This window comes from Micrasema longulum, unplaced genomic scaffold (genome assembly GCF_059751315.1).
Source record: "Micrasema longulum isolate JH-2025_06_02 unplaced genomic scaffold, ASM5975131v1 h1tg001159l, whole genome shotgun sequence".
NCBI lineage: Eukaryota > Metazoa > Arthropoda > Insecta > Trichoptera > Brachycentridae > Micrasema > Micrasema longulum.
This window is the reverse complement of record NW_028278346.1, coordinates 271,098-287,293: the sequence shown is the minus strand read 5'-3', so window position 1 is coordinate 287,293 and position 16,196 is coordinate 271,098. Positions and strand designations below refer to the sequence as shown.

The 16,196-nt window shown below is 29.9% G+C and overlaps 1 protein-coding gene across 2 annotated transcripts; it reads left to right on the top strand.

The window, feature by feature from the left end:
* The first annotated feature begins 12,142 nt into the window (after positions 1-12,142).
* Positions 12,143-15,853, top strand: Polr3F (RNA polymerase III subunit F). 2 transcript variants are annotated; one of them, XR_015823668.1, is made up of 4 exons: positions 12,143-12,551; positions 12,827-13,031; positions 14,540-14,810; positions 15,585-15,853. XR_015823668.1 is itself a non-coding variant. In XM_088233865.1 (4 exons), the coding sequence occupies exons 1-4, from the start codon at positions 12,334-12,336 to the stop codon at positions 15,819-15,821; spliced, it is 912 nt and encodes a 303-aa protein (XP_088089991.1). In that variant the 5' UTR covers positions 12,143-12,333; the 3' UTR covers positions 15,822-15,853. The 2 variants fall into 2 exon arrangements, 1 of the variants encoding a protein (XP_088089991.1); XM_088233865.1 differs by having other exon boundaries at positions 14,559-14,810.
* Positions 15,854-16,196: the final 343 nt, after the last annotated feature.

The window sequence follows — 16,196 nt, the reverse complement described above, 5'->3', positions numbered from 1 at the left end:
GTAATCGAAGAAAGGCTGCTGCGTCTGTTCTCGGACTTCAATGTTAGTTATAAAATCGAACCGCCTTATACCTAATATTCTTCTCAAGCACTCTCAAAACTTTGGTGTTTTGAGCTTTGGTAAGGGGCCAAGATTCGCACCCATACAGGAGAACTGGCATTATACAAGAGTTGAATAATCGGCATTTCGTTTGACCGAGTATAGACTAGAGTTCCAGACAACAAGCATCATGCTAAAAGTTGTATTTATAAATCTTGTATATTTTAACATGTCGATGTCCTTCTGAAGTCAATTCGTTGATTAATAAGGAATTATGGAAATTAATAATCGGTAGACGTAATATTGTTATATCATGTTCGGTTGTATTTATTTATTCTTTAATTTATTCAGTTAAATTAAAGATTACCAATTTGTATTTGATTTGAACGGCTTGTTCCAAGTTGATAGGGAAGTAACGTGAGCGAACATTTATAGTTATTGACCTTTGCATATTATCTACATATATATGAACACATCCAACGTATTAAATATGATGTCCATATTTATAAGTAAAGAAAAAGTCGGAAATATGTGATGCGATTAAAAAATAAAGACAAAAATTCCATTTTTAACTCCGAATGTAGGTACGAGCATGTAAAATTAAGTCAATTAGGAATCAATTGTTAAATTTTTTATTTTTTTTTTGTAATGCTAAAATTTAATAAATATGTTTTTTTCCTAATGTTAATCCATTCATACATAGAATACTTTATATAATACATATTATAAATGGGAAAGTGTGTTAAAGTGGCCACTTTACACACTGTGTAACATTTACCATTTTGCCTATGTCAAGATGATGGAAGAGTTGAGGAAGTGTGGATGTTTAAATCTTGTCGGAATGGTGAAGTGTAAAGTGGCCACTTAAACCAGCCAATGACAGGTCATAAGTCCTGTAAATGCCTAGACTTCCATGTCCTTTCTCAAAAATGTTTTCTCTTTGTTGCAAAAAAATTAATTATTTATTTATTTGGGAAAAAAAAACAGTTTTTACATATATTGCATACAGATAATAAAAATGCATATAAACGAAAATTATGAAAACCGTCAATATAAATTTTCCACAGTGATGTAAGCTATTGATTAAGTACATTAAAGGTATCAAAATAAAAGCAAGATCTAAATAACTCTCTAAGGAGGAAATCCAGCCTGGCTACAAACATTTGGATATACTCAAAGCATTGTTTAATTATTATTTGGTAATACGGGTACAATTAGGATTTGTATAATGTAAAAATAAAAAATATTGTCATTTTTCAATAATCTGGTTGTTTTTTTACAAAGCGATTTAATTTAATTATAAATTTAAAAATACTTTTTTTTTATTTTCTGTAGGGAGACTATTTAAGTTTTGTGTGATTAAATACACGTAATTTTTCTGGAATGGTTTAGTACAACATTTTAGTAATTTTATTTTATTTCATTTTATTAACATAAACGGCAAATCTGCCTTTTACAAACATTTATAATACTAACATATTTGGCTTAGTATATATTTTTTTAAACATAAATTTCCTTATACCCAAGATTTATAAAAAAAACTTAACCTAAAAATTATACAGCATATTCAGTAGAATGTTGAAATAATACAACATTCTACAGTAATACAACAAGAAAATCATAAGTACCAGTAGTAATCATATGACATTATTTGATAATCTTAAAAATAGTGTTAAATTTTATTTTATCATTTTCTTTGATCATTATTGGTTTTTTGAGACATTATTGATATTAATATTTATTTTTATTAATTTACCTACCTATGGATAAAAAAATATTAGAAGAGCTCTGGTCCTCTAAAGGACAAATAATATCCTCATTCGTTGCCCTTATATGGATCAACATTCAACATCATGTTTGTCGTGAATAAAATAATAAGCTTTTCTACCTACATTCATATTTATTATTGTTCTCTTGGGTCTGCGACTGACAAGAAATTTCGTTTATTATGTTGACATTGTTGTCACGATACCGACCACAAGATTTAAAATGTAAATAATGTAAAACTGCTATCAACTTAAGACAAACAATAGTAGCATTGTTATTACGTGACGCAAACGACAATAAATATGCTAATAAAATAATTTGCCATCGTAGCTAAAAGTTTAATGTATAATTGACCTGTCTAAGTAATCTTCAATCCTGTAAAACGCATAATGCTGTCGGTTGTCGGTAATATATGTATCTTTGATAGGCGGAAATAAGAGTATAAATGCAAAAGTGCAACTTTTCAGGAGAGCAAAAAAACGTTATTATGAACTTTAACGTTAACGTTATTATTATTTAGCTACAAAACTCATATTTTGCTAAATGAGTTATTATTTACAGATAATTTCATTTGTGTATCAACATTCAAGTTATTTGTACAAATAACAGAAATATTCCAGATATACTATGGAACAGAAATGAGTCTACTTATACTACCGTCAAACGTGACAATTTTGCCCAGTTTTACCAAACTTTTACAATATCATAATTTTTTTGTATAGGACTACTCCTATCCATTTTGTTGAATAGTGACACTAATTATTCTTAGCATTTTTTCAAGTAAACAACGTTTGCTTTTCTTTTATTTATGCAATTTTAGAAGACAAAACATGCTGGGTAAAATTATCTCCACTTGTTGACAATTTTGCCCACTCGGTAATTAACTGTTATTTTTGGTTTTATCATCCTTATCATACGGTTTTTGGGTGAAAAAAACTGTTTATGTTTAAATAATGGCATCATTGAGGCATCACCATTATAAAATCAATGCAAAAAACCGGTGGGCAAAATTGTCAACTATTTCCTCAATTTTTCTATACAATCCGGAATTGTGGGCCAGGGTTGGCACATAATTGGATTTTAAACAAAACCAAAGGAGTTTATCTCTAATCCTTTTAATTTGTTCGTGTTTGACTATGCATAAGCCAATAAATTATAAATCGCTTTTATTTATTTTTTACAAACCATTTCAGTTCTGATGCGATTTTCGTAATTAAGGGGGTAAGCTCTCAAAACGATTTTTCTTCAAATGTGTATGTAGAAAAAAAAACTATTTTTTATTTTTTTTGTACAGCAGTGCAATTATTTTCTAGATTGCCTATACTTGAATGAATTCATAATATTTTCTATGTTTTATTTTCTTCTTTAGACTATTAAAAATATTCACATAAAAAAGATTTAAAATAAAATAATAAGTCTTCATAATTTCACAAAAATCTGGCAAATTTAATTAGGTAAAACTTTCTAAAATGTGGTCGGATATTCTTACATTTTTAAAAATGGTTTAAATTGTTTTTGAACGATAAAAATTAAAATTGGTAATTGTATTACCATTTTTAATTTACTCACAGAAAATGACTCAATCTTGCAGTTTTTACAGTTTAAATTCAAAATTGTCATGGCTGGGCAAAATTGTCATGTTTGACGGTACTAGAACTAACTAATACTATTTGTACCACTCAATAAATGATAGAAATAAGTCTACTCATAATATTGATGTTTTTTGTTGATATTTCTTGACAAAACTCCAAAGTTAAAGATTTTGATAAAATTATAAATAAACTTCTTGGTTTATTTTTTATTATTATTATTTTGACCAATGAGCGCTTTCGCCTAAGTAGGCATTGACAGGAGACAGAAAACAATATTTACAACTAGTTTGCTAAACAGTTCATTTTTGGGAGTTATTGATTGATTATTTAAAAGGTGGGAAAAGAACACATGACGAAATACAAATAGTGGGAAATACACATTTGAACAGGTTAAGTTAGCACAATACTTTGATTTTATGACAGGGAAGTTTACACACCTATAGATAAATGACGAAATATTTTAAGATACATATCTAGATAATACATTTGTTTGTGGAATGAAGTAATTCATTTTGATGGTTAATTTTTTTACTTTAGCAGTATATAATTAAATCATACGAAGCGTAGTTATATATTAAATAAATGGTTTAAGTAAAGGAGAGTTCGATAATTCCAATTACTGGTTAATTATAACTGCATTAAATTTAATTCTGTTTATTTCAAATGATTCTCATTTATCTAAATTTTGTTTTCAAAATGTAGTAATTTAATATTGTTTTCGCTGTCAAAAGTATGGTCATGAGAATTTAAGTGTGTAACAAAATTAGATTTATCATTTTTTAATCTATATGAGGCAGTATGTTCTTTGAGTCTTGTTTTTATTGATCTACCACTTTGACCTATACATGTACCTTCACAATAAATAATAATCACCTAAAAAATACTTATTTGATCTTCTTATCTCCAAAATATGTTAGAAATTATAAAAGCTGTAAACGTTGTAAACAATTTTACCAGACTTAAAGATGCCTACATAGGCGAAAGCACTCGTTGGTCAAGATAATAAAAAAGTAAAACTAAACCAATGAGTTTTATTGATAACTTTATTTATAGTTTTATCAAAATCATTAGACTAGACGAGACATAAAATGACTAGACAATATTAAATTTCTAATGTAACCCTAACGGGTTTTTTAAAATTGTAAATAAATAAAAATAAAAAAATTAAGTCTACTTATATTACTGAGACCATCTTGTACTATTTGTGCCACTGAAAATATGACAAAAGTATGCATATTTATTTTATTAAAACCAAAGTTCAATAAGCTCAAAGTTGTTTATTTATGTTTTGAGTAGTCATAGAAGTGTACTGTTAATACCAGTGATGCAGGCATGTACAATAAACATTCTCGCATATAAATCATACGAAAAGGATATGGCAATACGATCTTCGTAGGTATGTAAAAATAATGCGTTTTGATATTTTCTGCCAATAACAGAATTTAAATTAGAGACCGGCGTTTTTGTTATTTAAAAGAAGTAGCAGTTGCCATTTAACAAATTAAACTGTTTCGTGAAACGTTTTCTAAATAACAGTTTATAGCAGCGTGGACAAATGACAAAAATCGGGTTTGGTAAAAGCAACTGATGAAATAGTTCCACAAAAATAAATTAAACCGTCATTTGTGTTCGCTTATGGCCGCGAGTCCTTAACGAAACAAATATAGTGTAACAGAAAAGTCTTGGTTTTCCAAAGTGATTCTGAACAAGTTTGAGACATCCTTCATATGCAGAATGCGCATTGAGCACTGCTGCTATGGTTCTCACCTGTTCAGAATCCATGTCCGGGACTCTGCCATTTGCGAATGTCAGCTTGATGAGGAAGATTTAAACCCAGTGGTGTAGTACTAAATAAAAAAGTACCGGAGCGCACCGCCACCACTATAGTAAAGTGGGAGGGGGGAGGGGGAGGGACACAAGTTTTGACATTTGCCAGTTATCGGCAATATATTCCCACGTATTTGATATATTTAGTGTAGGGTATTGTTCCAATAGAACAAACCTTTTGAACTTTTTCTCCCTAAATATAAACAAATTTTGGAATCTGTTGTAAAATACCAACTTGTAGCATTTTTAGAAAGAGAGAACGTATTATATGAATAACAATGTGGATTCAGAAATAACCACGCATGTGAAATGGCCCTTAACTTAGTAATAGAAGATTGGAAGGCAGATACAGATAAAAATAATTACATAATTTCAGTATTTTTAGACTTCAGAAGAGCTTTTGAAACAATAGATAGAGAAATAATCATTTTAAAACTTGATAAAATTGGGATAAAGGGAATTACCTTAAAATGGTTCACATAATATTTGAGTAATAGATATCAAACTACGAAAATTGGAGATATTCTATCTGATAGTCTTATGATTTCATTGGGAGTACCACAGGGATCAGTTCTTGGCCCTATACTGTTTATTATTTACAAAATAAGATTATTTGCGGATGATGCCCTGGTATATATTGCAGGAGAAAATTATGAATCCATAGTACATCAACTAAAATATGACATTAAAAATGTCGAAATATGGTTGAAGAAGAATAAACTTAAGCTGAATACAGATAAAACTAAGTTTATGAACATAGGAAATAAAAAAAATCCTATTTCACCAACAATAATGATGGATGAAGAAATATTAAAGGAAGTGAAAGAGATAAAATATTTGGGGATTGTAATAGATTCTAGATTGACTCATTGATGCACCGAGCTGTACAGTTATATTATAAGGAAATACCATTAGAAAAAAAAGACAGCAAAAAAATATTATTTCATTTAAATGTCAATTAAAAAAACATGTGTTTAGCAGATAAGTTTTAAAAAGTAATCTTATTCGTGTTAGCTTTATAAAAGTTTTCTTTTTAAGTGTACGTATATCGTTTAAAAAATGTTAATAATTAGTATATGTTTAAAAAATAATTAGATATAAGTTAATATTAGGACATTCATTTATTATGTTTGTACTATTTAAAGACAAAATAAAAAAAATAAAAAATTTAAAAAAGATGGTGAATGGTAATTATATTGATTTATTCATGCATTTCATATTACATATATATATATATATACATACAGTTTTTTGTTCACTTTTCCTAGCTGTGTGAAACAGTACTTATGATTTTCTTGTTGTTTTACTGCATAATGTTTTATTATTTAAACTTTCTACTGAATATGCTGTATAATTTTTAGGTTAATCTTTTAAATGTAAATCTCATATAATTTATTTTTTTTAATCTTGGGTATAAGGAAATTCATGTTTTTAAAAATATAAATATAAATATATATATATATATATATATATATTAAGCCAAATATGTTAATATTATAAATGTTTGTAAAAGGCAGATTTGCCGTTTATGTTAAAAAATAAAATAAAATAAAATAAAATAAAATAAAATAAAATAAAATAAAATAAAATAAAATAAAATAAAATAAAATAAAATAAAATAAAATAAAATAAAATAAAATAAAATAAAATAAAATAAAATAAAATAAAATAAAATAAAATAAAATAAAATAAAATAAAATAAAATAAAATAAAATAAAATAAAATAAAATAAAATAAAATAAAATAAAATAAAATAAAATAAAATAAAATAAAATAAAATAAAATAAAATAAAATAAAATAAAATAAAATAAAATAAAATAAAATAAAATAAAATAAAATAAAATAAAATAAAATAAAATAAAATAAAATGAAATGAAATAAAATAAAATAAAATAAAATAAAATAATATAAAATAAAATAAAATAAAATGAATACGTTTGTTGTTATTTCGATATTTTTTTTAACGTAATATTTGTTCCTGACCATAGCCGGAGCGCCGCCCCGCTCAGATAAAAAGTGCCGGAGCACCGCTCCAGTGCGCTCCGGCCCGACTACACCACTGTTTAAACCATGTTTTTTTGGATGCCCCATAAATGATTGCTATCCTGATTTCCTATCCGACCTCTTTGATATCAATATCCCATTCCTTATTCATATTCTAACTCTCCTGTCCGCACCCAATAAACGTGTATTTAAAAGTATATATAAATATCTAGTTATAAATGGTGTTAAGATGTAAATATGTTATATTATTATATGTTAAGTTTTCAAAATATTAAATACTAACTTGTGTATTTATTACTAACACAATAATAAAGTAAATGGATGTCGATTAATGGAATTATTGACGTAATCTCTCCATAATCTATTTACTATGCAATGGGTGTCGCAAATCCGTCTAACTTCTTGACTCTAGATTCTGCCTCTTTTGGGTTTCCCTGCGATTGCCTTTAGTACTTTCATCTCTGACGTTCTGAGCAGTTATTTAGTTTTTTTATTTAGTTTTTCTACTTAGTTTTTCGTATTTTTTATTTTCTCTCTATCTATCCTCGCCTCTGTTGTATACACCATGATTTGGTCTGACACACGTTTTGTATATCCGAATAATGTTTCCAATAATCATGTGTTTATTGTACTATACGACATTTCTTAGGCATTAGGATGTTTACTAACTGAGATGGAAATGTTCTCATCATCACTATGGCAGCATCATCTGCATAGCATGTGATGTTAATGACCTTATCTCTCCTAGTAGATTCACTACTTTTTTTATTCTTAAAGCGTTTTTTATATATATTTATTCTGCTTGTGTAAGAAAAGGTTTTAGGCGTATATATTGTTGTTGTATATTTAGTTATAAAGGTGCTAAACTTGCTTTGTTTCTTTGTTCTCAATATGTGTTATTTTCTAAATGCTAATATTATTTATGTCCCGAATTGAGTTGTTGTAACTCCTGGGAATGTAATTCAACGTATTATACTTGTAAAATACTTTGAGTTATATGATTTATAAATAAAAAAATATGTAAATAAATGAAAAAACAAAAAACTCGCCACTGGCCAGAACACCTGAGTTGAGAGGTGGAAAGGCCATAAAAAACGAAAAAAATAACAAAAATAGTACAATCCTGGGGAGTAGGGGTGGCCACGATTTTGCGCACGCTACTTGAAACTGTTTTTTTTTTTAATTTTCTTGACAGTAATGACACAGGAACACAGGATGGACGAGAAATATTTTTTTTAATGTTTTTTTTTGCAATGTTCCATTGCTCATGGCCTGGCACCTGAAGCGTAAGACTGATCACCTTACCTTCATGGGTGATTGAACTACGCTGCATTGGGTTTACCAATACAGTGCCCTATGCACAAATGGATGTGGAAATGAAGATGAAGATGATGATGCATACATTTGAGAATATAATACGAGTCACCCATTAAGGTTCGTAGGTTTTCACGGCCTTCAGAATACAGATAGTGTTTTTCTGGGTTATTATGCCGTGTTTGTGGGCTTTGTATTGCCGACGTTTCGGAGCTAGGTGGACAATATGAACTTTGCAAATGGGCGACGTCATATTGTCTAATAACTTCCAATATTCGTGCGTAGTTACGTGAAAATTGCTCTAAACTTATTAAAACATGATAATTTTCACAAACAACTATACTCCTAAAACTAGAAACTATTGTTTACATATTTCACTTTAAAGGTAATATGAATAAAAAGTAGTTACTTTTTTACAAGTTAATTAAGATGATTTAAATTTATTTCAACAGAGAGGGAAAACATTTTTGAGAAGAGAATATGGAAGTCTAGGCATTTACAGGGCTTATGACCTGTCATTGGCTGGTTTAAGAGGCCACTTTACATACTGTGTAACATTCACCATTCTGCCCATGTTTGAACATCCACATTTCCTCAACTCTTCCTTTGACTTTTGTGAAGTAAAAGAGCTGAAACTTTTATCACGTGGGTGAGATTCATCCGGCTGAACCAAGGCAATGTATTTAAATATTAATAACTCCCTAGGGAGGAAATCCAGCCAGTCTGCAAGCATTTGGACATACTCAAACATTGTTTAATTAAGACAAGAAGTTCAAACTTTGGTCAGCCATTTCTCAAAACTAGTAATTTCTAGTTTTCGTTCTATAGAACTGAACCATCGATATTATGTATGGACGTGCTGGTGTGTACGTATATTATGTGCATGTATATGTTCATGAATCAATGTGTATGAATGCATTATAATTGCCTCGACACAACGTGGATTTTCTAGCGAGTCGCGAGTCGGGTTAAGTTTACAGGAATCACAGGCATGGGTCGTTCCTGGTTTTGTCACTATAAGCCGTGTCTCTGCACATAATAAACTTATGTATTATGTTATTTCAAGAAAACTCTTTGGTTGAAAATTTATCCTAAGTTATAAAATTAATAATTTCGATTTCCAAACTTGGTACCTGCTGCGCTTAATTCGCGTTTTCGACTCGCTTTGGTAGGTAACTGAAGGTAATTTTATTATGCACACCAAAAAATAACCTATCCACTAAATAATAATGTCTGATTTCCCGCGGAAATAAATTTACGTTAATTTGGGTATCTACTATTCACAACTAGTAAATTAATGACAACTGCTATATTTAAGAGCACGTATTTTTTCCAAGACAAAAAGGATTATGTCGATTTGAATTTGAATCACGTCATTACTGACCATTCTGAATATAATATAAAATTTTCACACGTATTGCGGTAGTACCTATATATAAATAGTGTCGCTTTAAATTCACAGAGACGTGTGCATTTTAAATGAATAGTAAAATAACTAGAAGGCAACATTTACATGCTAGAAAATTCGACCCTTCGGGCCTCGGTTGATTAAAATCTCGGGCACTTGGAAATATCGCCCATTTGGGCCTAACCATTTATTTTTTGATGTTCGGAGCAATCTAAATGTAATAAAGAGAAATCTGACACTCAAAATAATGCCACCGAAACCGCATAAAATAAATAGATACATTAATCCAAGTTGTTAGAACCGGGTTGTGGTCCCGTGGCTCATTAGCCGCGACATTTCGCGGACTCGCGGATTGAACGTCGGCGTCGAAGGTTCGAACCCCCGCATTCAAAAACATATCTACGCAAAAAGCTCAGTTAGTTATATGAAATAGTAAATAATCTGTAATTTAAAATAATAACAGTCAGCTGTTGACAACTGTTACATGCTAGTATATCCGGCCCTACGGGCCTTAATGAATTTACCCTCTTGGCTAATTACACCGGCCCTACGGACATTAATGAATCCGTCCTCCTAACCTTATTAAATTGGCCTCAGTTGATCGGTTCTTCGGCCCTCGGGTAGTTAAAATCTCCTAAGTTATCCACAAAAACAGATTAAAATCAAAAGCGCTCTTGGGGGATTGTATTACTAAAATTAAACTGTATGAGTTATCCACAATAATAATAAAAGACATATTTTATTTAAGATGCCACTTAGTTATTTTCGCAATGTAAAAAATAAATCAAATTAGAGACATGGCAAATAGTAAATATACCTTATATTAAGAATTATAATCTAAAATCTATTCAATTTAAAGAAGCTTAAAAATGATGTGAATCATTTTTTTAATTATATCAGAAAAATGAGAGATTAACATGATATAGTTATCATTAGAAATATATATATATATATATATATATACAGGGTGTTCATTAAACCCTGTCACATTAGAAACCACGAAGAACAGTACGAGCAAGAAGTCATATTGGCACATAAAAATATTTTTTTAGAACGAATAGAATTTTAAAAAATAAAATATCAAAAAAAGCAAATGGTTGCTTACTTCTGCTAGGGAGAAGCGAGGAAAGGGAGGAGGGAATCTGATACTGCGCCGCGCTCCCCTCACTTCTCCCCTGCAGAAGTAAGCAACCATTTGTTTTTTTTAATATATATATTTTTTTAATTTTCTTAATTCTGAATATTTTTTTTAATATGCTAATATGTCTTCTTGCCCATACTGATCATCATGGTTTCGGATGTGACAGGGTTTAAAGAACCCCTGTATATAAAATAAAGAATAATATAACAGATATCATAAGCTTTTTTCCGTTTCCGTAAAAATACATAAGTTGCTACGTGCCTACTTACGTGATGAGTTTTCAAACTTCTGACGAGACTTTGCAACACTGACTCGTAATATTCTTATATCCCGTAAAACGATTTTTTAATAATAATCTTACGTAATTATATAATAATCAATAATATTACGTCGCCATCAGCTCGCATAGTTCTTTGAAATCTCAGGATGCACGGCACTTATGCGCGGCACTTATGCGCGACGTGCGTTTATGTTTGAACTCGAACATTACTTTTAAAGTCATTCAATTGTTTATCATCATCATCATTCCCTTTCCGCACCTAAAGATGCGTAGGGCACTGCATTGGTAGCAGCGTATCTTGATTAATTATTGATTAGTCAGTCTTACGCTTCTTATATTTTTTTAGATCAATGAAAATAACATATACGTTTTAGTTTTAACATACCACAACAGAGATGGAAAACATTTTAAGGAGGGGAATATTGAAGTCTAGGCATTTACAGGACTTATGACCTGTAATTGACTGGTTTAAGCGGCCACATTACAAGATTAGTAACATTTACCATTATGCCTATCTTTGAACATCCATATTTCACAAATTCTTCAAGAGGGAAGTTTCATTGCCGGTCTACAAACATTTGGAAAAACTCAAAATATTTTTGATAAACATTTTGATTTGGAGATACAAGAATGTTTAAAATAAAATCCTTTCATAAAGGACTCTCTGATCCTGGAATATCATTTAGCATATAGCAATAGCGTTTAACATGCTATGCTATTTCAATTAACGTGCTAATTAAATTCAATCAAAGTGTAAATATTTTTCGTCAGAAAACCGGAGATACCAATATAACCAACATACGATTAATCGACTAATGTCATCCAACTGTCAGATTTTTCTAACCTCAATGTAATTCAAAGTCTAGATTGATTGGTTTCCATAAAATAAATAGCATTTTCAAAAATATTTTCTTTCAGAAAAAGCTTTATACAAAAGTATTAAACAATCAGACCTTCAAAATGAGCGACGCTGGAAGTAGCGAAACGAAGATGGACGATTCCGAGATAATATCAAAAATAATTGCATTAGCTCAAAGCAATCCGAAAGGAATATCAGATAAGGACATTTCTCAAAACATTTCAGAACTTTCTGCCAGTCAAAGAGTAACAATCATAAATAAATTATTACAACAGGGAAACTTCGATCTATTCAACCAAGGAGGTGTACTTATTTACAGGTAGTATGCATTTTTTCAATGTAAAACGATTTTATTTATATCAAACGATTTTCAAGAAAATATTTAGATGATAATCATCAAAGAATTCTTCATAAATTTTTCATTCTTATATGTTGTTTTTATTCTAATATACCAATTCTAAAGAAATAATGTGGTGTATCTATTTGTTGGAAAAAATAAAACTCATGAATGAAAACTATGCATTGTTAAACCATTAGAATGAAATATATATATTTAATACAATTGCTTATTCGTAATATATTTCTATATTTTAGGTTAAAAGATCCAACAAATAAAACTCCAGTAAAAGGAGCAGACAATGAAGAAAAAGTTGTTTATTCAATTATCGAAGAAGCTGGAAACAAAGGCATATGGATAAGAGATATTCGCTTTAAGTCGAACCTTATAATGACGCAACTCAACAAAATATTGAAAAATTTAGAAAACAAAAAACTTATTAAAGCTGTTAAAAGTGTCAATGTAAGTTTTACTAAAGTAAAATTTAAATAATAATGCAAAAAGGTGAAGCCTTTCGTAATAAAAATCTCTTGATCAAATAAAATAAATAATTTTAAATGCCAAGGTGTTGTATAGCTGCTTGGCATTTTGAAGAGAACTACGTACACGTGTACAACTTATTGTAATTGTAATGTAATTCTATCTATTTCTTGCAATTCTGTATTTGAATGTATCTTTGTTGAATTACCTTATATAAATAAGACTAATTTCACTCACAAACAGTTGTTCCATGTAAACAGTTCCTATACTTTTTTTTTAAAGGAATAACCCGCTAAGCCTCTATTTTAGAGGCTTGTCAGCAGATACAGTTCAGAAATGTGTGGCATAATGAAAGTGCCGGCCCCTTTCCAAAACTTCTTATAAAGATTAAACTTCTCAGATTTTCACTGCCGTTCAGTGCACAATAAGTTTTTCTGGGTTATTATGCTGTGTTTCATTCGTATTATTTACCGGATTTTTAGGATTGCATTACAGCATCCATCATTAGGGTTATTTGTGTAGACAGATGTGTAATGATAAGTACTTAGAATTTGTACCGTGTCGCAGTCGTTGCTGTCTACAGTTTGTCAATTTGAAATCTGTGGCGCTTCACAGTCTACGCTTTTATGTGATTTCTTTATAACTGGGTACCAGGATGATTTTAAACGCATCCCATCATCTCTGTTTATATTTTCGGGATGTTTCCAGATCTCGATCACCTTTTTTACCAATTGAGTTTGGTGACTCTAGTATCCCTATGATTATCAGCTCAAAAGAAAATTATGCCCCATTTCTATGTGGTGTTCGGCCAAAGCCATTTTTTTGGGCGATAATATAAGGACTAGAAATATTAGACACTATAATGTGATCTGAAACGTCGGTAAATTGTACGAACAACACACGACATAATAACCCAGAAAAACTTATTGAGCTTCTTATAAAGACTTTTTTTTTGCTACGCACGTTTGTCAATTATTTATGTAGTAATTTAGCGTAAATTTTAATATTTTCTTTACAATCCATCGGTGAATAAAAACAACTTTAAAAGCTTTCATTGTAAACATATTATAAATGTTTTTCCACAAAGTAAATGAAAAATCATGTGTGATCAATCAAATATGCATGGTCAGTGCTTTCACCTTATTTTAGTTTTCCTGTATAACAGTGAAGGAATACGGAGTAAGTTCAAGATTGGTACCATATCCATGCTCTTAAAGATGCTTTTTTGATATAATGCTCTCTAAACATTTTTATACAATGACAGATATTTGATCAAACATATATATGTGAAAAATCTACGTCGACTGTTCATATGGAAACCATCTGTGTATGTGGAGGGCCTAATAAGGCAATTCACTTCAAAATTTCAGGTTACAACAGAAGTAATTAAATTTTTTAAATTGTTCTATAGTTTTTTGAAGACTAACATTTACATTTTTGGTATTGTGGTTATTTCTTAAGTATTGACAAATTTACCACTTTTATTACAGGCTACTATTTGTATTTCAGGCTTCAAAAAAGAAGGTTTACATGCTGTATAATTTCGAGCCAGATCGGTCTATAACTGGCGGTGCTTGGTACCAAGATCAAGACTTTGAATCAGAATTTGTAGATGTTTTAAATCAACAGTGTCACAGATTTCTGCAACAGCGAGCAGAAAATACCAGAAACAATCCATCCGGACCCCTTTTAGCCAGAAATTTAGCATATGCCACAGCAAAAGATGTCCACAAATTTATAACAGATTTAGGAATAAGTAAGGTGAGAAAACGATTTGCATTTTTGCGAATTATATTCATATATTATGTATATTCAGATACGTACAACATAAAATTATTACAAGGTAACTGTTTACTTTTTTTAAGAAACGTTTAATTCTTCAAATAACTGCTATTATGCGATATATGTTTATATCGCTTAGGTTAGGTATTGATAAGTTTCTTAATAAACATTAGTACGTGGATTGGTATTCTTCTTTATCATATTGCTCAATGTTGAACATTGTGGTCTTCGAGGATATCAGGCACTAGGTGTACAATACGCCAAGTTGTTGAGGGCAGTGTTCAATGTTGACCCCTTTTGTTTGGTCGGTCCATCTTATAGGAGACCGTCTTCTTGCTTGCTTACCATTGTCCTTGTTACTGATAGCATTTTGAGATTCTTTCTTATCGCAAAAAAGGTTTGGTATATATGCATGATAAAAAAAAACAGCATTAAAATGTATCCATTCACTAAAATCTATTATGACAGTTGAACCTTAATATAAGGTTAATTATTCTAGTATTCGTTTATTCATCTGTCAAATTTTTTTTTATACCAAATGTGGAATTTTAATATTTAATGCAATATACCTACTAATCAATTGAGCAGTGCATTAAATCATTAAAATCAATATAAGCTTCACAAAAATACTTATATTTATTAGAATAATTAAAAATAATGCTATTATTTTACAGCAATGTGATACATTTGTATTTTAAATCTAGCTCCAAGAAAAAAAATGGCCCTAAAGTTTAATATTGTTTTTTATTCCAGGTATCACTTGACATAGAAGATCTCGAGACAATCCTCAATACATTAGTCTATGATGGAAAGGCTGAAAAAACTGTTGCACCGGATGGCAATCGTCTCTACCGTTCTATACAATCTCTCCTTCCTTCTCCGGGATTCGTGAGGATGCCATGTGGCGTATGTCCAATAATCCACAAGTGCTCCATAAATGGTCTTGTCACTCCTCAATCTTGCACATACATGACCGAATGGCTTGATTGATAGTAATCTTAATTAATTAAAGCTGTTTTTAATGTGTTTTTTTTTTTTTAATCTTTTTATTTGTTATAATCTGTATGTAAATTATAAGCAGGCAATATTTGGCAGTGCGCCTATCTGCAATGTTTTTCCTTGTTGACCATAGTGGAATCGACAATGGCAAATGATCGGTATCACAAAACCTGAAATATTTTTTTAACTAGAAAAAAATGGTTACTGTCTTCATGCATGGAGTTTCGGATTAGATTCATTAGTATTTCAGTTTTGTGTAATTCACCAATATTTTCATACCTTTGGTCTGCTGTAGTGCTTAAACATAAAAGTTTTAAAAGTGTGGGCAGAATAAAATACTTTTTTTTTTATCTAATAATAATGTAT

Coding starts and splice junctions, on each gene's coding strand:
- Polr3F (XM_088233865.1), top strand. CDS start 12,334: ATGAGCGACGCTGGAAGTAGCGAAACGAAGATGGACGATTCCGAGATA. Junction 12,552..12,826: donor GGAGGTGTACTTATTTACAG/GTAGTATGCATT, acceptor TCTATATTTTAG/GTTAAAAGATCCAACAAATA. Junction 13,032..14,558: donor AAGCTGTTAAAAGTGTCAAT/GTAAGTTTTACT, acceptor TTTGTATTTCAG/GCTTCAAAAAAGAAGGTTTA.